At 41.2% G+C, this 24,140-nt stretch overlaps 1 protein-coding gene across 8 annotated transcripts in view; it reads left to right on the top strand.

Annotated features, from left to right (window-relative positions):
* The window catches only part of dlg1b (discs large MAGUK scaffold protein 1b), a 160,531-nt gene extending 142,666 nt beyond the window's left edge, over positions 1–17,865 (top strand). For all 8 annotated transcript variants that reach the window (XM_070436814.1, XM_070436813.1, XM_023978023.2 and 5 more), the window contains 6 exons: positions 12,013–12,063; positions 12,277–12,378; positions 12,808–12,980; positions 15,506–15,615; positions 15,922–16,013; positions 16,245–17,865. In XM_070436814.1, the coding sequence (XP_070292915.1) occupies positions 12,013–12,063; positions 12,277–12,378; positions 12,808–12,980; positions 15,506–15,615; positions 15,922–16,013; positions 16,245–16,351 (635 nt within the window). In that variant the 3' untranslated portion in view covers positions 16,352–17,865. The remainder of the gene's footprint in view (positions 1–12,012; positions 12,064–12,276; positions 12,379–12,807; positions 12,981–15,505; positions 15,616–15,921; positions 16,014–16,244) is intronic.
* Positions 17,866–24,140: the final 6,275 nt, after the last annotated feature.

Genomic DNA, 24,140 nt, shown 5'->3' with positions numbered 1-24,140 from the left:
AGATGAAAACTGGAATGAATATATGTCGGAGAAATATCACATAAATGATCGTTGAATTCTCTCTAAAGTTTAATTTCACATGTTGCGTTATTATGTGTGAGTGCTAGTAAATGTCAGCTAAAAGCAAATCAGCCTCACAATGTGACTTGTAATTAATAGGAACACATTTGAAATAGTTGTACTATCGGATGAGGGTCACATCATAGTCACACACGCATCAGACCTCAATCCACACATTTGTAGTAATTCTGTGTGTATTTACTTATAGCACTCGCTGAGTTAACCTATTCACGACCTGAACCCATCCAACTATGAAGTGACGCCTTGGCGTCAGTTTTCACCCTTTCTCTTGAATAATGGGAATGGAGGCTCAGAAAGTACGCAAGCGGCTAGATGTGCCAACCTATAATCAGCGAGACATACCCAAGAAGACTTATAGCTGTATTGCTGGCAAAAGGTGGCTCTACCAAATAAGAAGATGACTTCTTTGGGCTTGATGAGTGAATAGTGTCATTGCACACACTCTATCGTCTTCCCACAACGCTCCTAATAATTAAAAGAGTATTGTGAGTACTTTATTTTTCGGTGATATTGTTTTATGCTCGGAAGTATATATAAATATTATGCTATGCATTCAGTCTAGCTCACTAGACTTCGAGAGGCGTAGGCACACATGTTAAGGTGCGCTGGAGAGATCTCATACATCGCCTTTTCACACACCTCACACCCTCCAAATTAAGTCTAAATGTATATTATGAGATTCCAGAATTTCGATGTTAAACGGATCAAACATATAATCAAGAGGTAAAAGTGCCAAGGGTGAGTTGAATACTTTGCGGTAAAGTCACTACTGATAAGTCTAGGTATATGGACGTGGAAGCATTGTATATTGCGAGAGCTCAAATCGAAGTATGAGTTAACTACGTGGAGACGATGGATCACTCTCACCTACTCTTGCTTCACTGATCATGCGCCATTACGTGTTGGAATTTGCCAGCAGTCTAGCTCAGAACTCTCCAGCGAGCTTCGGTGGATTAGCAATGAACCTGGTATCCGACATGATTGACTCTCCTCGCAGTAATACTGGTGTAAGTCTTATATTAACTAGTTTTTGTTGTATGTTGAGAGACCCAAGAGACACACATCTTTTCACAGTATCTATAGCCATAGTGCAGGGCACAAAGATATGTGTTTGTTGCGATAGCCTTCTTCACGACCTTGAGAGCTCATTATAAAGTTCGTAGGTCATGGAACATGATTGATAGATATCAGTCACTTGAGTGTGGCTATTCTTCGACGCGATAACTATAGATGAACCACGCAGGGTGTTCCTTTTAGCATATGGAATGTTTCAACCGAGCCGTACTCGCATTGCCGAATTAGTCTGTTGCTTCGAAGGTATGGAGGACGTTCGAATTATCAGTATTGTTATAAAAGCACTTAATGATGTTCTTCAAGATGCTATCACCGAGTAATGATGCTATCTAACTCAGTGCGATAGGTAACTTCCACAAGGAAGTGAGTATATCTGCTATGACTTTCTATGGAACACGAGGGACAATTGACTCGAGACTGGTCTAGGTCTCTTCTCGCACAACCCATACTATAATGTATGTATTTTACTCATCGCACTCCAGTCGAGGCCAACGAAAGTAAGCACTATGAAAATGTCAGTGAAGACCCACTTGGCCAGTTGGTCCACGGCATGCTCTGAGTACAGGCGTCCAGGTAATCTGGCCGGTGGGCCTGTCTGTCCCCGTGGGCCTTGTGGTAATGTTGTCCACATAGTGAACTCTATGGGAAATCAATCTGTTGAAATTTGGGTCACGTCCCCTCTCAGCAACTCTGAGCTGATGGGCCATTTGTAAGTTCTGAGTATTCCACACTTGAGATTTGGTCGGTGGGTCCAAGTTTACACTACAGTGTCTTGGTGCTATTCCTTATTACTATTGCTGTGACCTGGGTGGGCTCTTGTGGCTCTTTGTAGCGAGCAAGTATAGTATAAATGGCTCATTTGGCTGTTCGAGGCTGGTAGGGTCCTGAGCATCACTGGGCAGCTTGCGGAGACATGTGGTTTCCACCTCTCCAGCGTAGTTCCGCAGTATAATTATCGTTTTGCAATGCCCTTGCCTTTATCATGGGGTGTTTCGCCACTCTCAGCTCGAAGATATCTAGGAGTGAGAGGTGACTGTAAGATTAGGCCATTCATCTAGTCTGCGTATGCCGAGACGCTCTGCTCTGTTTTGTGTGATCACATATTCGCTATCTCTGGATGGAGCATCAGCGGGATTTCTTATAAGCATCCGGAGTAGTGTCCAACACTACGGTTGTAACAATGGCAAGTCACCTCCACGTGTGTTCTGTATGTCGCATAGTTTGTCTTGTAGATAGCATCCTTGCTGTGATGGCAGCTACGTGTGACAACTGGTTGTCCTGGATACCGATAGAATCTAGGGCTTATACAATCTCGTGATTTTCTCACACGCTCTAGTACCAGCGTTAACTATTAAGAATATATATCGATTGATTTGAACAGTCCATATCAATAGTGGTGTATGGGTTTGAGAGTGGAATAAGGACTCGTAACACTGTAGTGTAGCGCACGTCTTCGGAAGAATGCGCTTAATTTGTACTTGTGTATATGCTTTAGTTGAAGTCCAATAGTTGACCAATGCATACATTGCATGTGTTTTGTGTGTATTCATTTTAATCATTTATTCATATGCCTCGCTCCAGCATCTAGTGTTGGTATAATTTGGAGTGAGGTAGGGGTAGCAAATTTATTCGACGGAGCTTGACAGAAAACTCTAGTAACGAGAGTCAGATTAGATAAATCTGACCACTCTCTTGGTTAAAGCTCTAGATCGCATGTGTACCCACTCACACGCATTATCACTGCAAGGTAACTAATTACATACTCTGTACACTATATGCAGGACGTCAGAATACACCTTGAGGCCTTTGGACCTTGACTCTATTAAGATTAATTCGTAAGGCATCACCTCACAGCTGGTTATCGATCTCAACAAGTACGCTAGACTCCAATCACACTCAATAGCTCTGCTCGGGCACTTCACACTTCCTACTTATCCCAGACCTTACTGAGTGGTTTCTAGTCCACTGTTTACGATTGCCGAGAATGTGCGATAAGCAACCACGTCCAACGTATACCAATTTTAATTCGAGTGTCACGTCCGTGGGGCGCAGGTTGGTCTCACGACATACGGTGAAAATACATTTAGTTAAATATGTAATGTTTAGAGAGTCAGTGATAATAAGATTCGTATAAGGTAATGTCGCAAAAATAATTATTCACTCTAATAACGTAGAGATCATTCCCTAGGTTTATTTCTTCCATGTAGCACCTGACGCACATTCATGGCTCAATATGGTACACCAATGAATGGTAGAGGACGCTGGCGCTATTTACCTTGCGAAGAGAGTCCGGGAATTCGATTAACTAGTCCTTCTCATAGGTGAGACCCTATGAAATCTTCGACCCTCTAGTTATTTGTCTTCGCATTCTTCGGAATGTTTGAATTGACCCAGACGACATATTACTAGGCCTGGTCTCGGAGAAGCCTATATCCTTCACCGATCCGAGAGACTCAATGAAAACAGGGAAAAAAACTGATGTTCACGAGTGTTATACGAGGTATGAGGTAAATAGTCTGTATTAGTCTGATATACACAAGATTGCATCTATTGCGTCATGAATGTGAGATGCGTAAGGATCAGTTCGAGCTATTCTGCTTTCACAGGCAATACAGTATGATTATAGAGTCCAGTTATCGTTTGATGTTAGGCATGCTCTGTAAATATGCGAAATTACACTATACCTCCTGGCGACACCAAATCCTGGAGCGCTCGATTAAAGAGGTAGGTTTGGGAGTCTAGTACTAGTTTTATAGAGTTGTAATTCTGCTTGCTAAGTTTCTATATACTAAGAGATTTTCTTAAATATATTGTTTTCGATATATATCTCATCAGGTTTCTCCATAACAATATGACTTGTCTGCGATATATCCGGAATGGAGGTCATCCGATCCAACTTTAGACAATTCAGGAACATGAAACCTGGAGCAATGCAGTTTTTATAGAGCCTCTGAACAATTCAGTGTGTAAGTGGCTCTACTCTAAAGGTATAGATAGGTAAAGGCAGAGATCTAGTGAATAGTAATTATGAATAAGAGCTGGTCTTCGAGAACATATGCACGCTGCAGCGACAATCATTCTGAGCTCTCTTTTCACTACTGTCTCTTGCACATAGAAGTGGTCCCACAATAAATTGATCATATGTAGATCATTTATGCATGAATTATATTTCTAGTGCATTTTCCAAGGAGATGATGGTGTGAATGTAGAGTCTGGCATGTCATTTTTCGATAGAGCTGTAGATTAATGTATTAGATTGCTTATGGAAATCCGACTACTCCGACGAACAATAGATATCATATGTAGCTTGAGCTTTTGAACCATGTCTGTAATCGCGTGAAGCAGGTTCTGGTTATGTTCGAGCAGAGTAGTAAATTCATATATTTCTATTCCTAAGGACGCCCTTTTGAGTAATGGTCTGCTCAGTATGCACAGTGCTAATATAATAGGATGTATCTGTCTAGTAGAAGGACTCGTGTAGAGAGAAACAGACTATGAAATCAGTTTGATTTCTTTGTGTGATGTGATGCTATGGGTTTCTGTAATTCTTTAATTTGGTCGCACACATATCGTTACGATTCTTGACACAAAAGAAGTACTAACTACTTAGACTGACCCTTGACATGGCTCTCTGCTGCGATAGCAGGCAGCATAGTGGAGAGGATGTCTGTCTGTCTTATGGGCTGAGCATTAATTCACACATATCTGATGGGGTAGTGACTATGTTATTACCTATATTGTTGATCAAGTTCAGCTAGCACTCTCCCCAAATGTTCTCAAGGTAGGTTGGATTAAGGATTGATTATCCGAGGGATCTATGCAGTAAAAATAGTCTGAGATCAATGGGTCTGGAACCGGAGTTCGTTTTTGGCATTATGAGCTCGGTTATTCCATATAGAACTTCACCGGCCACCAATATATTAGCTGTATCATCTGCGCTCAGTGCACGAGAGTAAACATATTGCTCTATGTAACATCGACACGCCATAAAGAAGAAAACTAGGATATTAGAATTTGCTGAGCACATTCTGTCCTAGTGCTTACAGATGGGTCTACAGTTTGTTATTAGGTAGAGACACTATCAGGTGTCAATAATTCAGTATCTTTCTGTGAGTACACTGAGTCGCTCAACTATAGAGTTAGCGCATTGATTTTTATAGGAATTTACATCCCTTCTTCCTAGATGTAATTAGTACATGATTGTGATGAATAGTCATTCCAATATGATAGTATGGTATTAGGTTTGATGTCACTTTTGATATTAATGGCTTAAACGATATTCGTATGAGCGCATAATTCAGACCATAAAATATCTAGCTATAGCTAAAAAACACAAGTCAATCCTGGTATAGTTTATATCAATAGGTACATTAGCAGTTCAGTTAATCGACATCGTTTATTTATCACAAATACACATTTTTTGTGATCATGTTCGCATAACATTCAAACTTATTCGATTCAGTATTGTCAATACCAACGCATGACCATAATATATGCGAGCTATAATCGTATGGCAGATGCCAAGTTTTGAAACAGCAGCAATTTTAAACCCAATATTTATCAAGACTAACTCTGTTCAACCACAAACTTTAAGATATGTCATACTAGGCATGTATTCAAGTAGGCTTTCTCGAGTACTCATATGTGAGCTCACTCAAAATGCTCTAAAAGATCATTTAACACAGAATCATCTTGAATTTAGCTTGACTGTCTATCATTTCACTCGTCACTAGAAGAACAATGTCAAGATGAAATCGTCGATCTTCACTCTCGCCTTACGTCTGGGCTCACGATGGCAGTTGTAATGCTGTTTAGTTCGAACAGCTTTGTGTAAAACGATCTGAGAGGTATTCTGTAGGCTTAACCTCCTACGTGCGCATATGTCGTTCCATATAGTAATGTGAATGTGAATGATCGCAGAGAATGCTAATAGCACATTATTGAGTGTAGTGTATCAGACATGAAGTTTGTGAGTAGTCATCACTCCATGTTATGACTCTATGGATTCCATAAGATGATTCAAGGACGGAGAAGAGGGTACGCTGAGCAAGCGAGCTAGACACACTACACTGAGTTCACAGCTCTGCATCATGTTACTGTACTGCATCACGCACTATGGAAATATTATCTCACTATCTGCACATGCGCAGATTGAATCTCCTTAACTTCTCTTTGCTTGGAAGTACTACTGTGTGAATCCGGATTCAGGCCCATTAGCTTGGAGTAACTCTAGCTATATTTTGTTTCTGTTTTATAGAGTCTTATTCGACACAAAAGCATCTACATCACAATGCATCTATAATGAATATCTAGACCAGAGTAGTTAATTTCTGAGAGCACATATAACAAAGAGCAATAAGGTCCCTTGAGTGCAAATCAGCAATAGATATAGTGTAGTGTGGCTCATTCCACACGGCTGAACGCACACATAGATTTAAAGCGCTCAGATCTCTGACAGAATGCGAGCAGTTTTATATTATACTCTATTATGATGAGTTACTCAAATAATCTACTGCGCCTCGTCAACAGTTTGTTGATCTATAAGCGTTAGGAACGCATCGAAATATTGCAAGAGAACATGATTTTAAGTATGTTATTTATAAACTTTGTATTTGTTTTCTTTAACTCGAGGCCTTATTATATGTACACGATAAGTTTTTAGTGACAGAGATTATCGCATCGGCTCCACATTATTGAGTAAAAACAGGTCTCAGTTTTTTTGTCTTAATATAATTGATGTATAATTCAAACGAGTCTGGTTCGGACTGGGTGAGATTCTCACGCACTCGAACTGATATTATTCCATCTTCCTATATGAGTCTCCCAAACTTATTCACTAGTCGGACCCAAAGATGTAACGCACATCGTATGCTGTTGTTGACATGTTGGTCACGACTGTATCTCTCTTGTAGAGAGTGCTCATGTCTATCTGCTTATTTTAATTATCTCTACTTCTGATTATACGGACATTGTGGTATTGCAAGCAGGAGAATGTTGATTTGGTTGGCGGATGACTGAGAACATATACGAGAATGTTTTTTGTTTACGCCTATTTACTTTGTCTGGGTCGCGAGGCCCGTATTAAGACCCGTATTCTTTACCAGTTTTTCATAGGGTTGTTTTGCAGTTATTGGCTGTGTACGGATTTGCACAGTTTCGTACATGCACAACCGTCGCTGAGACTGGGACTTGTTTACTCGTTTGCGTCGTTTATATTACTCTCTTGTTTTTTCGAGAGGTAGGAGATTATTGAGATATAAATAAGCAAGAGACTTAGGCGAGTCATGAATTGCCCTTAAACTATATCGATACGTGCGAATACTTTTAACCAGGGCCGCTTAGGGCAAAGTAGTCTGTGAGGTGCTCCAATTGCCACAGTGCTTGAATATCAAAGCATGGATCACTCTTGTGGATAGCTCGAACACCTATTCAGAGTGGTATGTTCTTCTTAGAAGGAAGTTTTGAAAGCATGATATGCGCACTTGGTGGCATCGTTTAGACTGGTCTTTCACCGATAGGTAGCACTGGCTCTCACTGCATTGTCGTTATCCCCTGTTATTGATAAGCCATATAGTAATGAATGTCGGATGAACAGTCCATATGTAACAATAATCACTCAGGTATTGGAGCTCACTTTCAACCAAATAATGTTATTGAAAATTATATGTGTTATACTTAGAGTGGAATCCTTGTCTGACAAGTATGTATTTAGGAAATAACTCTGTACATATACTTCACGAGCACCTTTTGTATATATCATTATGCAATTCATATCCTCTCCCCACTTTGTAGCAAATGGATGAATTCAGGAGCATTTCCATACAACCCACATCCCTCCACAATTACTATTCTTCAGCAATAAGGAGAGGCCTAACCATTTCACACAACCAAAAGGATTAAAAATCAAGAATCTATGCTTATTTACGCGCCTTGATGTTCTATGAGATCTAAAGAGCTATACAGGTCGATGGCGCACGAAATCATATGCTCTAGTCCTGCTCTCACATATGTAGAGCTCCAGCGCTCTACACTCCCTAATCTGCTAGGTATTGGTCATTAGTAGATTCTGTAGCCACTGTCGACTTGATAACAAGAAGACTCTGAGAGAGGCTGGTTACACCTCTATATGATGTTATTCATTGCGCTCACTCTAATAGGTATCATTACAATTACTGTATTTCGAAGAACAGTAAATATGACCAGTCAACAATAGAGTAAACACTAAATGATAATATTCTAGTAAAACTCAACACTGTATGATTATCGGATATTGGATTTCACTACTGAGGGAGTTATAATGTGAGTATTGATCTGACCACATATATGTATGGTGGTGGAGGTCATGTGACTTAATATATAGTATACGTTGTTTTGTTTTGTTGGGCATCAAGAACACTAAATCAAGCTAATGACATAAAAGGACATGACCAGTAGTTGGTTAATCTGATTAACCACAAGAATAACTAATCAGGCCTTTGTGAACAGCAGTTCGTGTCTTTCTTTCCAGAGCGGGGTGGGCTTACGCATTATATACTTCGAAATGTACACCGCTTGTCCTTGATATACATATAGTTGCATACTAAACTCCGCTCCCCACGAGATGTTATCTCAATGGTAGGAGATGAAGAAATTTTTTTGTATTGTTTTTTATGTAACTCGCTAATTCTATGCCACATAATACATGTAATACCCACACTAACACAATTTTCGCATGATTCCATCAAGAGAGTTGTCACGCAGCAGAGAATCGCTTCTCCGCATGGATTCTATGGTTTAGGAGAGGTTACAATGATTTCGATACAATCATTCACACAAAGATACTTTGAGAATGTCGCACTATAAGAAATATTTGAGCCTGAGTGATGAGTTCATTATGTGTGATCGCTATACGATCATATGACTGGACAGCCGCAGAGACTGTGGTGATTTTTAGACTGGTTACACAAAATAAGTATGAGCACTTACCGTTAGCGTATGATTCAGCCTCAATTGTCACCTCGATGCGTACGAGAGTGAGTTTTTATGTTTAAAGCTGGAATAGTGATCGAAGCACAGATCATTGTCACGATGCACATCGAAAATGACATGCCAAAAATATTAATCAAACAAAAAATTTAGTGTATATAATTGAGTGAAAGCAGGAAAAATCCTGCGAACAATATAGAAAGAGCAGATAATAATCTAATCGCAGTCGATTTACTGAGTGTATTATTACACTGGAAAGATCATGCGAGGGATATCTACCTCAGTTATACGCACCTCTTGCTCATGGCGTTATCAGGGGCTATCAATGAGGATAGTATGCTATGTCGATAGTGTGTTAGAAGTCTCAGAGTTTCCTAACAAGGTTTTTCTAATAACTCGCTCTGAGTTTCATGACAATCGCTCAGATTGTAACATAAAAGACAAATGATGAGCACCGACATGTCACGTCGCTTAATTGCAGATGATACTTTACTCTCTAGAGCAGTGATGTGGAATAACTTTATCAGGGCCCTTTGTGTGAATGCTGGAGCAGTGGCTGATACTCATTCAGAGGCTACAAATTTAACAAACACTTCCACCGCTTCGTTCTTACACTAGTATAATACTTCTCTCTATTCCCGCGAGAAGTTCTGACAGGTAGTGCTGGAGACTCTGGATGTGCTAAGAGGATGTATAGATGTTCCTATCTCAACATAGGATTACCCGTATTGAAATGTTTCTACTCATACCGCATATAGAGTCCTACCTCCTTCGCCTGACACACAGGACTGGTCGATTAGGTGTTGTTCTTCGAACGATATCTATCAGCACAACTGCAGACACACTTAATAGAGAATAGACAGCCTAGTGCAAATTTTGAGTCTCATGTCTGAGATCTGAGCCTACTTGGAGCATTCAGATCAGGTAACTCAGAGCTGCTGCGCACTAATGTAGTGCCTGATCTCACTTATTCCCAACAACTTTCCTCCACATGGTATACATTAAGTTAGATATGGAACCTGGACTCGAAATCTATGTCCTAACATTTTCTCAATCACTTGGTTAAACATCGGGTATGATCTAGAATTTTGTCCCACCTAGTGTTCCTTGTCCTTTGCAAGAACAAGCCCCGAAGCATGGTTTCCCCCCCATGCTTCCACAGTCGGATGGTGTTCTTTGGATGCACTCCATTCTTTGTCCTCCAAACACGACGAGTTGAGTTTTTACCAAAAAAGTTATATTTTGGTTTCATCTGACCATATGACATTCTCCCAATCTTCTCTGGATATCCAAATGCTCTCTAGCAAACTTCAGACGGGCCTGGACATGTACTGGCTTAAGCAGGGGGACACGTCTGGCACTGCAGGATTTGAGTCCCTGGCGGCGTAGTGTGTTACTGATGGTAGGCTTTGTTACTTTTGGTCCCAGCTCTCTGCAGGTCATTCACTAGGTCCCCCCGTGTGGTTCTGGGATTTTTGCTCACCGTTCTTGTGATAATTTTGACCCACGGGGTGAGATCTGCGTGGAGCCCCAGATCGAGGGAGATTATCAGTGGTCTTGTATGTCTCACATTTCCTAATAATTCTCCCACAGTTGATTTCTTCAAAACCAACTGCTTACCTATTGCAGATTCAGTCTTCCCAGCCTGGTGCAGGTCTACAATTTTGTTTCGGGTGTCCTTTGACAGCTCTTTGGTCTTGGCCATAGTGGAGTTTGGAGTGTGACTGTTTGAGGTTGTGGACAGGTGTCTTTTATACAAGTTCAAACAGGTGCCATTAATACAGGTAACGAGTGGAGGACAGAGGAGCCTCTTAAAGAGGAAGTTACAGGTCTGTGAGAGCTAGAAATCTTGCTTGTTTGTAGGTGACCAAATACTTATTTTCCACCATAATTTGCAAATAAATTCATTAAAAATCCTACAATGTGATTTTCTGGATTTTTTTTCTCATTTTCTCGGTCATAGTTGAAGTGTACCTATGATGAAAATTACAGGCCTCTCATCTTTTTAAGTGGGAGAACTTGCASAATTGGTGGCTGACTAAATACTTTTTTGCCCCACTGTATAGACGGGTTGGTTGTTTAGCAACAAAACCGAGGCTTGCGCAGCTAAGGGCCAAAACAGACTGGGCTGGCTTAGATTGTTGACAACATTTAAGCTATATTTCTATGTTTTTGAAAACATAAATACATTTTTACAATGAGTGCTTGTCTCTCAAATACATTGTTACAGTTGTTTGTTAGCTAGCTAGCGAATTCTAGCCATATTAGCATTGACACAAAATCCGTTAAAACACCTCAGAACAAGGCATGGTATCAATAACAAGCTGAAACGAGCCACTAATGATTTCTCACATGGCAGTTTCTTGTCATTCTTGCTAGCAACCTAACCATCCAGAATCAGAACAGCACAATGACGTTTGCCCCATGGAAGAGTGCACATCTTTTTTGACGTTGTCAGCTAACACACATATATATATATACCAAGCTTGTGGTTTCAAATAGTAATTTCAATACCGTGTGAAAGTGACGCATTCCTATGTCGTACTTTCATTTTCATGTCCCTGATCTATTGAATGGGCTTGACGATTATATTATCAAATTCTTGAAAACACGGTCATATAAGATATATAACAAATTATAGTCGTGTTTGTGGATAAATTTTCTTCTGCCAGATACCTTTCATTAAGTTTTTGAGCTGGAGACCATTCAAAAAGCCTACAAATGTTTAAAAAATAAAAATAAAAAATAAATGACAAAGCTACTTGCTACGTCACTTGCATAGCATAAAACAAACAACATAGATATATACAGAACAGTATCAAAGTGGAATTATTTTCTGTACTCTTGTGTGATGGAAAGCATGGTTCTTCTGTGGTCACTCGTTGTTCTCAGGTGGTCAAGAGGAGTACGTGCTGTCGTACGAGCCAGTCAGTCAACAGGAAGGTGAGCTTCTTTTTCTCCATCACAGTCAAATACCTTTGGTGCCTTGTTAATATTTAAATTACATTTGATTTCAATGTGTAAAGCTTCAGGAGGCGTTGGTGTGTGAAAACACAATTTACGTCAGTTAGAAGTGTGATGTTTTTCCAAATTGCTGGACTGTGTTTGGATTTTTCAAACACAATGTTAGCGGTTGGGTTTTTGTTCTCCCATCAGTGAACTACACCCGTCCAGTGATTATTCTTGGTCCCATGAAGGATCGGGTAAACGACGACCTGATATCGGAGTTCCCCGACAAATTTGGGTCCTGTGTTCCCCGTGAGTGTAATGTTACTTGTCTTACGTGTTTGCCGTGGTAAAAGACAGCGCTTTTACAGGTTATTTATTTCCTCAAACACAAGTTGTGGCTGAGAAAACGTGCACCATTCATTACAATGGTAATTTTCTCTTTATACATTGTTCATGGTAAAAATAGGAAATGTTTCTACTTGCAGGCCAACCATTTGGTCACGCAGTCTGATTAACGCAGTCATCACAGTCTGAGTTGATCTCTTCTCATTAATTCTCACAAAATATGCATCCCAAATGGCACTCTTTTATACTCTGTTCAAAAGTAGTGCAATATAGAGTGCAATTTGGGACTTTTGCACTCTTCCCCACACATTTAAAAGCATTGGATTAATGTAAAGATGGGAAAGAGGGAGTTCCCGCCATACGTCTAACACTGGTCCTTTCCTTTCCCCCCAGACACAACCAGACCTAAGCGGGACTATGAGGTGGACACCAGGGACTACCACTTTGTGGTGTCCAGGGAGCAGATGGAGAAGGACATCCAGGACCACAAGTTTATCGAGGCGGGCCAGTACAACAACCACCTGTACGGGACCAGCGTACAGTCGGTGCGTGAGGTGGCAGAGAAGGTACGTGAACAGAATAGAAGGCCATCCTTAACGGAACTTCTTCACTGTCTGCAGTCCCACCACAGCAGGCAAAACTGGTTGAAAAAAACAGCCGTTTCTGGTTGTATTGACGTACTTTCAACCAAGGCTGTTTTTTTTCCCACCCTGGATGTAACAGGCTTGAGTGTGTTCAGCCTTAAAATCAACAGTCTGTAAGATGCCCAGTAATTTCCAGTTGATAAATATGCCCTTAGATTTTTAGGAATATGCATAGACACACTAGCGGTAAATGTTTTAGAAAACCTACTCATTCAAGGGTTTTTCTATATTTTTACTATTTTCTACATTGTAGAATAATAATGAAGACATCAACACTATGAAATAACACATATGGAATCATGTAGTAAACAAAAAAGTTAAACAGATTCTTCAAATAGCCACCCTTTGCCTTGATGACAGCTCTGCACACTGTTGGCATTCTCTCAACCAGCTACACCTGGAATGCTTTTCCAACAGTCTTGAAGGAGTTCCCACATATGCTGAGCACTTGTTGGCTGCGTTTCCATCACTGTGCGGTCCGACTTATCCCAAACCATCTAAATTTGATTGAGGTCGGGGGATTGTGGAGGCCAGGTCATCTGATGCAGCACTCCATCACTCTCCTTCTTGGTAAAATAGCCCATACACAGCCTGGAGGTGTGTTGGGTCATTGTCCTGTTGAAAAACAAATGATAGTCCCACCAAGCCCAAACCAGATGGGATGGTGTTTTGTCTGCAGAATGCTGTTGTAGCCATGCTGGTTAAGTGTGCCTTGAATTCTAAATAAATCATAGTGTGTCACCAGCACGGTGGGAAATACACATGCGGAGATCATCCGTTCACCCACACCGCGTCTCACAAAGACACGGCGGGTTGGAAACAAACAGCTTTGCACACTCTTGGCGTTCTCAAAACTAGCTTCATGAGGTAGTCACCTGCATTTCAATTAACAGGTGTGCATTCTTAAAAGTTAATTTGTGGAACTTCTTTCCTTAATGCGTTTGAGCCAATCAGTTGTGTTGTGACAAGGTGGGGAGGGGGGATATACAGAACATAGCCTTATTTGGTAAAAGTCCATATTATGGCATGAACAGCTCAAATAAGCAAAGAGAAACGACAGTCCATCATTACTTTAAGACATGAAGGTCAGTCAATACAGAACATTTCAAGAACTGTGAAAGTTTCTTCACGTGCAGTCGCAAAAACCATCAAGCGCTATGATGAAACTGGCTCAAAATCCGCTGTTCAGAGGAGACTGTGTGAATCAGGCTTTCATGGTCTGCTGCAAAGAAACCACTACTAAAGGACACCAATAAGAAGAAGAGAATTGCTTGGGCCAAGAAACACGAGCAATGGACATTAGACTGGTGGAAATGTATCCTTTGGTGTGGAGGCCAAATTGGAGATTTTTGGTTCCAACCGCCGTGTCTTTGTGAGACGCGGTGTGGGTGAACGGATGATCTCCGCATGTGGTGTTATGGTGTGGGGGTGCTTTGCTGGTGACATTTATTTCGAATTCAAGGCACACTTAACCTGCATGGCTACCACAGCATTCTGCAGCGATACGCCATCCCAACTGGATTGGGGTTCGTGGGGACTATCATTTGTTTTTCAACAGAACAATGACCCAGTACACCTCCAGGCTGTGTAAGGGCTATTTTACCAAGAAGGAGAGTGATGGAGTGCTGCATCACATGACCTGGCCCCCACAATCCCCCAACCTCAACCAAATTGAGATGTTTTGGGATGAGTCAGACTGCAGAGTGATGGAAACGCAACAAACAAGTGCTCAGCATATGTGGGAACTCCTTCAAGACTGTTGGTAAAGCATTCAAGGTGACGTTGGTTGAGAGAATACCAAGATTGTGCAAAGCTGTCGTCAAGGCAAAGGGTGGCTATTTCAAGAATATCAAATATATTTGGATTTGTTTAACACTTTTTTGGTTACTACATGATTCCGTATGTGTTATTTTATAGTTTGTATGTCTTCACTATTATTCTTCACTATAGGAAATAGTACAAATAAAGGAAAACCCTTGAATGAGTAGGTGTTCTAAAACTTTTGGCCGCTAGTGTACATGTACCCTAGGTAGCTAAAAGGGGTCACCATTGTTTAACTTTAGGTTCACTCACTAAGCAAAGGTGCTCATTCAGGTCTCTGTGAAATCCTGCTCCAGTTAATAGGAGAGTTATGCCTTATGTTGTCACCCAAAGTCATGTCTTTTATTTTCCAAGCTACAGCACATAACAAAAACAAATATTGGGACAGTACAGTGGGAAATGTAGAGGGAGACCGATAGTATAGACAGAAGGTGGCCAAGACAGAGCTCGAACCCCCATCGCCAGGGTGCATATGTGGTCCAGAGTCGGAAGCTTAGGCAACTTCTCCTGACTCCGGCACAGCAAACAATATTTTACATAAAGCATATCATAGAGTTCAGTCTGGTTTGTGTTTCTGTATCGTGACAACACTGCACCCACCAGATTTCTCTGTTCCCCTCCCTAAGGGCAAACACTGCATCCTGGATGTGTCAGGCAACGCCATCAAGAGGCTGCAGCTGGCCCAGCTCCATCCCATCGCTGTTTTCATCAAACCCAAGTCTGTGGAGAACATCATGTGAGTGGGAGCTGATTCTCTGTCAGCTTTAGATGCTTATCCACCTGGTACAACTGTCAGCTTAGTTTAGCAGACTTGATGGTTGCTGCTACTAGCTCTGTCGGTTTGAGCTTAACTGGCACAAAAGCCTGTGTCATGCAATCTGCAAATAACATTTTTAAAATAAGAAAGAAGTTTAGGTCTGGTATCGGTGTATCTTTCTACATTTGTTTTGGATTGCTAGTTGTTCTTGCCAGAATTAGTACCTGGATCTAGACACTGTTGTGTACAGGGTTTTCACTGTGCTGTTCTCTCCCTTTCTATCAGGGAGATGAATAAGAGGCTGACGGAGGAGCAGAGCAGGAAGACCTTTGACAGAGCCACCAAGCTGGAGCAGGAGTTCACCGAGCATTTTACAGGTGAAAAACTAACCCATTTCTCTGTGATCTTGGCATGACATGGGACGGTTAGTTTAACATTTAATTGTTTACTTTATTTCTATGTGTGTATCACCCTTTTTTAACACAGGGAATTCTTAAGGGGCTTCACAGGCAAATAAATTACAATTAAAGCAACAGAGTAGACACAGCATTGCAAGTAGATGCATATAAAGGCTATTGGATGATAAGCCTTTTTTGTGTCTGTTTCAGCCATTGTTCAAGGAGACACCTTGGAGGAGATCTATGAGCAAGTCAAGCAGATCATAGAGGAACAGTCTGGCCCGTTCATATGGGTGCTATCCAAGGAGAAATTATGAAGAGGTCACAACACTTTCTACTCCCCTGTCGTCCTCCTCTCCTTTTTATTTATGATTTATGCCCTGTTCTGCTGAAACTGGAAACACTACCCTACCACCTCCAAAACAGCCCGAACCTTATCACCCCCCTTTTCCTCAATCCCCTTCCTCTGCCAGGCTTCTCTCATGACCTAAGTCTGTGACCAAGAAGTGACAGTGACGGCCAGTGATGTTGACAACGAATAGCCAGACCAGCAGAGCAAAGCACAGAGGGGCAGATGATGTTGTTCAAACGGTACAGTCCCTTAATGTTTAAAGGAGGTGACTTTCTAAGAAAAAAGGAAAGTGAAAGAACTTTTTAGTGGCTCACGGCTTAATAGTACCTCTTATTTAAGTCGTTTTTTTTCGGCCGAAGACGAAGGAAGTTCAGGCATTAGGTTATAAGTAGCGGAAACACAAAGCAAAACGTTGCACGTGATAGCTTTAACAGCATGTCTTTTTAGTACCTTTTTTCCACTTTCTTTTACCCTCCAACCGTCATCCTTCAACATACAGTGGGGAGAACAAGTATTTGATACACTGCCGATTTTGCAGGTTTTCCTACTTACAAAGCATGTAGAGGTCTGTAATTTTTATCATAGGTACACTTCAACTGTGAGAAACGGAATCTAAAACAAAAATCCAGAAAATTACATTGTATGATTTTTAAGTAATTAATTTGCATTTTATTGCATGACATAAGTATTTGATCACCTACCAACCAGTAAGAATTCCGGCTCTCACAGACCTGTTAGGTTTTCTTTAAGAAGCCCTCCTGTTCTCCACTCATTACCTGTATTAACTGCACCTGTTTGAACTCGTTACCTGTATAAAAGACACCTGTCCACACACTCAATCAAACAGACTCCAACCTCTCCACAATGGCCAAGACCAGAGAGCTGTGTAAGGACATCAGGGATAAAATTGTAGACCTGCACAAGGCTGGGATGGGCTACAGGACAATAGGCAAGCAGCTTGGTGAGAAGGCAACAACTGTTGGCGCAATTATTAGAAAATGGAAGAAGTTCAAGATGACGGTCAATCACCCTCGGCCTGGGGCTCCATGCAAGATCTCACCTCGTGGGGCATCAATGATCATGAGGAAGGTGAGGGATCAGCTCAAAACTACACGGCAGTACCTGGTCAATGACCTGAAGAGAGCTGGGACCACAGTCTCAAAGAAAACCATTAGTAACACACTACGCCGTCATGGATTAAAATCCTGCAGCGCACGCAAGGTCCCCCTGCTCAAGCCAGCGCATGTCCAGGCCCRTCTGAAGTTTGCCAATGACCATCTGGATGATCCAGAGGAGGAATGGGAGAAGGTCATGTGGTCTGATGAGACAAAAATAGAGCTTTTTGGTCTAAACTCCACTCGCCATGTTTGGAGGAAGAAGAAGGATGAGTACAACCCCAAGAACACCATCCCAACCGTGAAGCATGGAGGTGGAAACATAATTTTTTGAGGATGCTTTTCTGCAAAGGGGACAGGATGACTGCACCGTATTGAGGGGAGGATGGATGGGGCCATGTATCACGAGATCTTGGCCAACAACCTCCTTCCCTCAGTAAGAGCATTGAAGATGGGTCGTGGCTCGGTCTCTTATACACATCTAGATGTGTATAAAAGATCTGGAGAAGGTCTGTATGGAGGAGTGGGCCAAAATCCCTGCTGCAGTGTGTGCAAACCCGGTCAAGAACTACAGGAAACGTATGATCTCTGTAATTGCAAACAAAGGTTTCTGTACCAAATATTAAGTTCTGCTTTTCTGATGTATCAAATACTTATGTCATGCAATAAAATGCAAATTAATTACTTACAAATCATACAATGTGATTTTCTGGATTTTTGTTTTAGATTCTGTCTCTCACAGTTGAAGTGTACCTATGATACAAATTACAGACCTCTACATGCTTTGTAAGTAGGAAAACCTGCAAAATCGTCAGTGTATCAAATACTTGTTCTCCCCACTGTATTTATCATAGTACTCGTATTTTTTTTGAACACAGTCGTATTCACTTTCCCCCCCGCTCCTTACCAGTGTATCCATGTTAGAAAGCCATTGAATTTTGTGTCTTTGAGCGGCACACAGATGTTTCTTGTGCGGCACTTGATTGAATAGGGTTCTTCAACTCAAGTCCTGGAGGGTAGAGTGTATGTAGTGTGTCCATTCAAAGGGTTTAACGCTGACCTCTGCTCTTAACAAGAACTGTGTGATGCAAACAGCATTACTGTTTGTACAGTTGTAATTCTCGTTTGCATCCTACATGTGTGTTTGATTCTTGGAATAATATTGACATTTTCATGAGCAAAATGTGATATCGCTTCTACTAAAACACATACTTCCCTCTAGAACTTGAGTTTGAGACCAGATCAGTGCAAGAACTATGGAGAGTTTTTAAGATGTGTCTTGCTGTTTAAATGACCGTCTTTGATCGTTTGAATTGTTTTTGAGAGTGCTTTTACAGATGCAAAAGTAAGGAACTGCCATTTTTAGGTGTCCTTAGGTTTGTCAGCAAAATGCAGATGCAAAAATGTAACAACTTTATTGTACAATGAGATTTTAACATATATTTAACCCTCCGTAAACTGCCTATTTTGTTATAATAAAAGTCTATATTGAACTTTACTTAAACACTAATACTATGGGAATTATTTTGATTGCATTTTTAATCATATATAAATAAAAAAGTATAAAAGATATTTAAATATAAATATATATTTTTTTGTTTTCTTTTACCACCACTTCCTTTAAAAATGTTTTTATAAAGAAATTATTAGTCTACATCAGAAAAACAATTATTCTAATACAGTGCTCCCTTATTGTGGTTCTAAAGAACCTATGGGTATGCTCTTTTCCCCCACAACTAATACCTCAATTATTGATTAAACTGTGAAATTATGAACAGGGTGTCACTATTGTGAAACATTATCCCTGTTTCAAGTTTGAGGTGTAAGGTGAAGTTGCCCCTAGACTCTGATCTTGGGTCAGTTTAGCATTTTCTCCCCAATGGTGAAGGTTAGGATTGATGGAGGGGAAGCTGATCCTAGATCTGCACCTGGGGGAAACTTCACCCCAGAGCAGTTAGTCTCTACTGTACCAGGACTAGAGACCTCTTCCCCTGCCCAGGTAAAACCCATGTTTTAGATTAGAGAGCAGTCTCAGAAAGGGCCACTATGGCAGCTAGAATCCTCCCGTGTCCTATTATAGTAACCGACTAGTTGTCTTTACATCATGTGATAACCTACACGATTTTGAAAAAAACGATGTAACCCATAAAACTACAGATGACTAGAAGTAATATAGCAAAAATATTAAATAACATAACATTTGTTTATTACACCTGCCAAATGTTTAAAGGCCCTCACTTGAAAACAACACAGCTTCACGTGAGGAATGTACTGGCTATTCTTGAGTGTTTTTTTTCCAGAATGCAATGATGCCGGTTCTATAGTAGATATGGGAACTGAAGGTCCAGACTTGACCCATTGGACTTTTTTTTATAGACTTCGTTCAACGGAGGGCTCTACACATGGCTTGTGTCCCTCAGCGAGGCCTCCCCCGTCCTCGCCTTCAAGATAATGGCTTTTTCTACACTACAAAACTGCTTCTTCTATCACCTCACCACCTCCACTTTTCTTCAGAATTTTGGGGGACTGTCTGGAAACATGTAAATAACCTACCGATTCTCATTCATTCCATTAATCAGAGAGGAGAACGGCTCATAATTGAATAAAAAAATAAAACATTTCTCATACAACCTACTGTGGTGTGGGTGCGAGTATTGTCTTTCTGTTGTGTGTGTGTGTAGTGCCAGATCGTAAACCCTATTTCAATTGACCACCCCTCCAATTGTTTGTTTGTTTGTGTGTGTATTGTAGAAATATATGTGGGTCTGAAGATGGCTGTTGATGATTGTTGAGATATCCAATGACATTTTCATGTGCAAATTGCGCTTGATTTCAAGACATCTGTAGGCTGGTGCTCAAGGAATGACATTCCCATGAGCGCAACATTACTTTTTTAAACATTTGAAGATGTACATCATTAGGTCATTGCAACAAACAAGCACACTCGGCCTATTGGGGAAGTCAGACAGAGGCAGCAAGAGTCAAAAGCCACCCCAAACTGGTAACAGCAATATGGTTGGATGCCTCTTATAGGAGCCAGTTTCCTGGACCCTGGTCAAGCCTTCTCTTGGACTAAAAAGCATGCTCTATTCAGTCTATTGAGAATCTAATTTGTAAGGGTTTATTCTTTTCCACATACTGTTATGCTCACAACACTCCACTACACTATTGAGAAAAGCACTCAATAATAGCCCATAAGGGGGGGAAACAGATCAAATATATTTTTTAGGATACGTGAAATATTTAAAATTGGATTACGGAATGTATGGAAAGGGTATACTGAACAAAAATATAAACGCAACATGTAAAGCTTTGGTCCCATGTTTCATGAGCTGAAATAAAAGGTACCAGAAATGTTCCATATGCACAAGAGCATATGTGCAAAATTTCCCTCCAATTTTGTTTACATCCCTGTTAGTGAGCATTTCTCCTTTGCAAAGATAATCCATCCACCTGACAGGTGTGGCATATCAAGAAGCTGATTAAACAGCATGATCATTACACAGGTGCACCTTGTGCTGGGGACAATAAAAGGCCACTCTAAAATGTGCAGTTTGGCCACAGATCTCTAAAGTTTTGAGGGAGTGTGCATTTGGGATGCTGATTGCAGGAATGTCCACAAGCTGTTGCCAAAGAATTTAATGTTAATTTCTCTACCATAAGCCGCCACCAACGCCGTTTTAGAGATTTGCAGACCACGCCAGCCCAGGACCTCCACAATCAGCCTCTTCTCCTGCAGGATCCTCTAAGACCAGCTACCCAGACAGCTGATGAAACTGAGGAGTATTTCTGTCTGTAATAAAGCCCTTTTGTGGGGAAAACTCATTCTGATTGGGTGGGCCTGTCTCCCCAGTTAGTGGATCTATGGCCTCCCAGGCCCAACAATGGCTGCGCCCCTGCCCAGTCATGTGAAATTCATAGATTAGTGCCTAAATGAATAACTGATTTCATTATATGAAATGTAACTCAGTAAAATTGTTGCATGTTGCGTTTTACATTGTTTTTCAGTATATGTCACAAATATATGTATTTACTGATATATTTGGTAAATATATATTAAAATGTATTAGAAAATGTTTTGTAAAATATATTCCAACATCCATATCAATGTATCTGTAAGATAAGTTTTAGAACACATACTCATTCAAGGTTTTTTCTTTATTTGTACTATTTTCTACATTGTAGAATAATAGTGAAGTCATCAAAACTATGGAATCATGTATTTAAACAAATCAAAATATATACACTGCTCAAAAAAATAAAGGGAACACTTAAACAGCACAATGTAACTCCAAGTCAATCACACTTCTGTGAAATCAAACTGTCCACTTAGGAAGCAACACTGATTGACAATAAATTTCACATGCTGTTGTGCAAATGGAATAGACAACAGGTGGAAATTATAGGCAATTAGCAAGACACCCCCAATAAAGGAGTGGTTCTGCAGGTGGTGACCACAGACCACTTCTCAGTTCCTATGCTTCCTGGCTGATGTTTTGGTCACTTTTGAATGCTGGCGGTGCTTTCACTCTAGTGGTAGCATGAGACGGAGTCTACAACCCACACAAGTGGCTCAGGTAGTGCAGCTCATCCAGGATGGCACATCAATGCGAGCTGTGACAAGAAGGTTTGCTGTGTCTATCAGCGTAGTGTCCAGAGCATGGAGGCGCTACCAGGAGACAGGCCAGTACATCAGGAGACGTGGAGGAGGCCGTAGGAGGGCAACAACCCAGCAGCAGGACCGCTACCTCCGCCTTTGAGCAAGGAGGAGCAGGTGGAGCACTGCCAGAGCCCTGCAAAATGACCTCCAGCAGGCCACAAATGTGCATGTGTCTGCTCAAACGGCCAGAAACAGACTCCATGAGGGTGGTATGAGGGCCCGACGTCCACAGGTGGGGGTTGTGCTTACAGCCCAACACCGTGCAGGACGTTTGGCATTTGCCAGAGAACACCAAGATTGGCAAATTCGCCACTGGCGCCCTGTGCTCTTCACAGATGAAAGCAGGTTCACACTGAGCACGTGACAGACGAGTCTGGAGACGCCGTGGAGAACGTTCTGCTGCCTGCAACATCCTCCAGCATGACCGGTTTGGCGGTGGGTCAGTCATGGTGTGGGGTGGCATTTCTTTGGGGGGCCGCACAGCCCTCCATGTGCTCGCCAGAGGTAGCCTGACTGCCATTAGGTACCGAGATGAGATCCTCAGACCCCTTGTGAGACCATATGCTGGTGCGGTTGGCCCTGGGTTCCTCCTAATGCAAGACAATGCTAGACCTCATGTGGCTAGAGTGTGTCAGCAGTTCCTGCAAGAGGAAGGCATTGATGCTATGGACTGGCCCGCCCGTTCCCCAGACCTGAATCCAATTGAGCACATCTGGGACATCATGTCTCGCTCCATCCACCAACGCCACGTTGCACCACAGACTGTCCAGGAGTTGGCGGATGCTTTAGTCCAGGTCTGGGAGGAGATGCCTCAGGAGACCATCCGCCACCTCATCAGGAGCATGCCCAGGCGTTGTAGACAGGTCATACAGGCACGTGGAGGCCACACACACTACTGAGCCTCATTTTGACTTGTTTTAAGGACATTACATCAAAGTTGGATCAGCCTGTAGTGTGGTTTTCCACTTTAATTTTGAGTGTGACTCCAAATCCAGACCTCCATGGGTTGATACATTTGATTTCCATTGATAATTTTTGTGTGATTTTTTTGTCAGCACATTCAACTATGTAAAGAAAAAAGTATTTAATAAGAATATTTCATTCATTCAGATCTAGGATGTGTTATTTTAGTGTTCCCTTTATTTTTTTGAGCAGTGTATATTTTTGAGGTTCTTGAAATAGCCACCCTTTGCCTTGTTGACAGCTTTGCACACTCTTGTCATTCTCTCAACCAGGTTCACCTTGAATGCTTTCCCAACAGTCTTGAAGGAGTTCCCACATATGCTGAGCACTTGTTGGCTGCTTTTTCTTCACTGTGGTCCGACTCATCACAAACCGTCTCAATTTGGTTGAGGTCGGGGGATTGTGGAGGCCAGGTCATCTGATGCAGCACTCCATCACTCTCCTTATTGGTAAAAATAGCCTTTACACAGCCTGGAGGTGTGTAAATAAATCACAGAGAGTGTCACCAGCGAAGCGCCCTTTTAACTACATGATTCCAAAAGTGTTATTTCAGAGTTTTGATGTCTTCACTATTATTCTATTAGAAAATAGTAAAAATAAAGAAAACCCTTGAATGAGTAGGTGTTCTAAAATGTTTGACCAGTAGTGTATATGATTATAATGTACAGTATTTAGATGTGACAGATTGCAGAAAGGGAGAAGAGTGGCCATATATGCAAAATCAAATTTCATGGAGGCCCGATCTTTAAATATTTCTGTTCTCAAGAAATGTGATCTCTTGGTTGTAGATACAGTGCCGTCTTTAAGTATTTAGACGCCTTTACTTTTCCCACATTTTTTTTACGTTACTGCCTTTTTTCTAAAATATATATATTTTTTTAAATTCATCATGAATGTACACACAATACCCCATAATGACAAAGCAAAAACTGTTTTTTTTTTATGTTTGCTAATTTTAATATATATATATATATTTTTTTTACTGAAATATACATTTACATAAGCATTCAGATCCT

This window comes from Salvelinus sp. IW2-2015, linkage group LG32 (genome assembly GCF_002910315.2).
Source record: "Salvelinus sp. IW2-2015 linkage group LG32, ASM291031v2, whole genome shotgun sequence".
Classification (NCBI taxonomy): Eukaryota; Metazoa; Chordata; class Actinopteri; order Salmoniformes; family Salmonidae; genus Salvelinus; species Salvelinus sp. IW2-2015.
The sequence above is the reverse complement of the archived record's forward strand: the minus strand, read 5'-3'. Positions and strand labels throughout refer to the sequence as shown.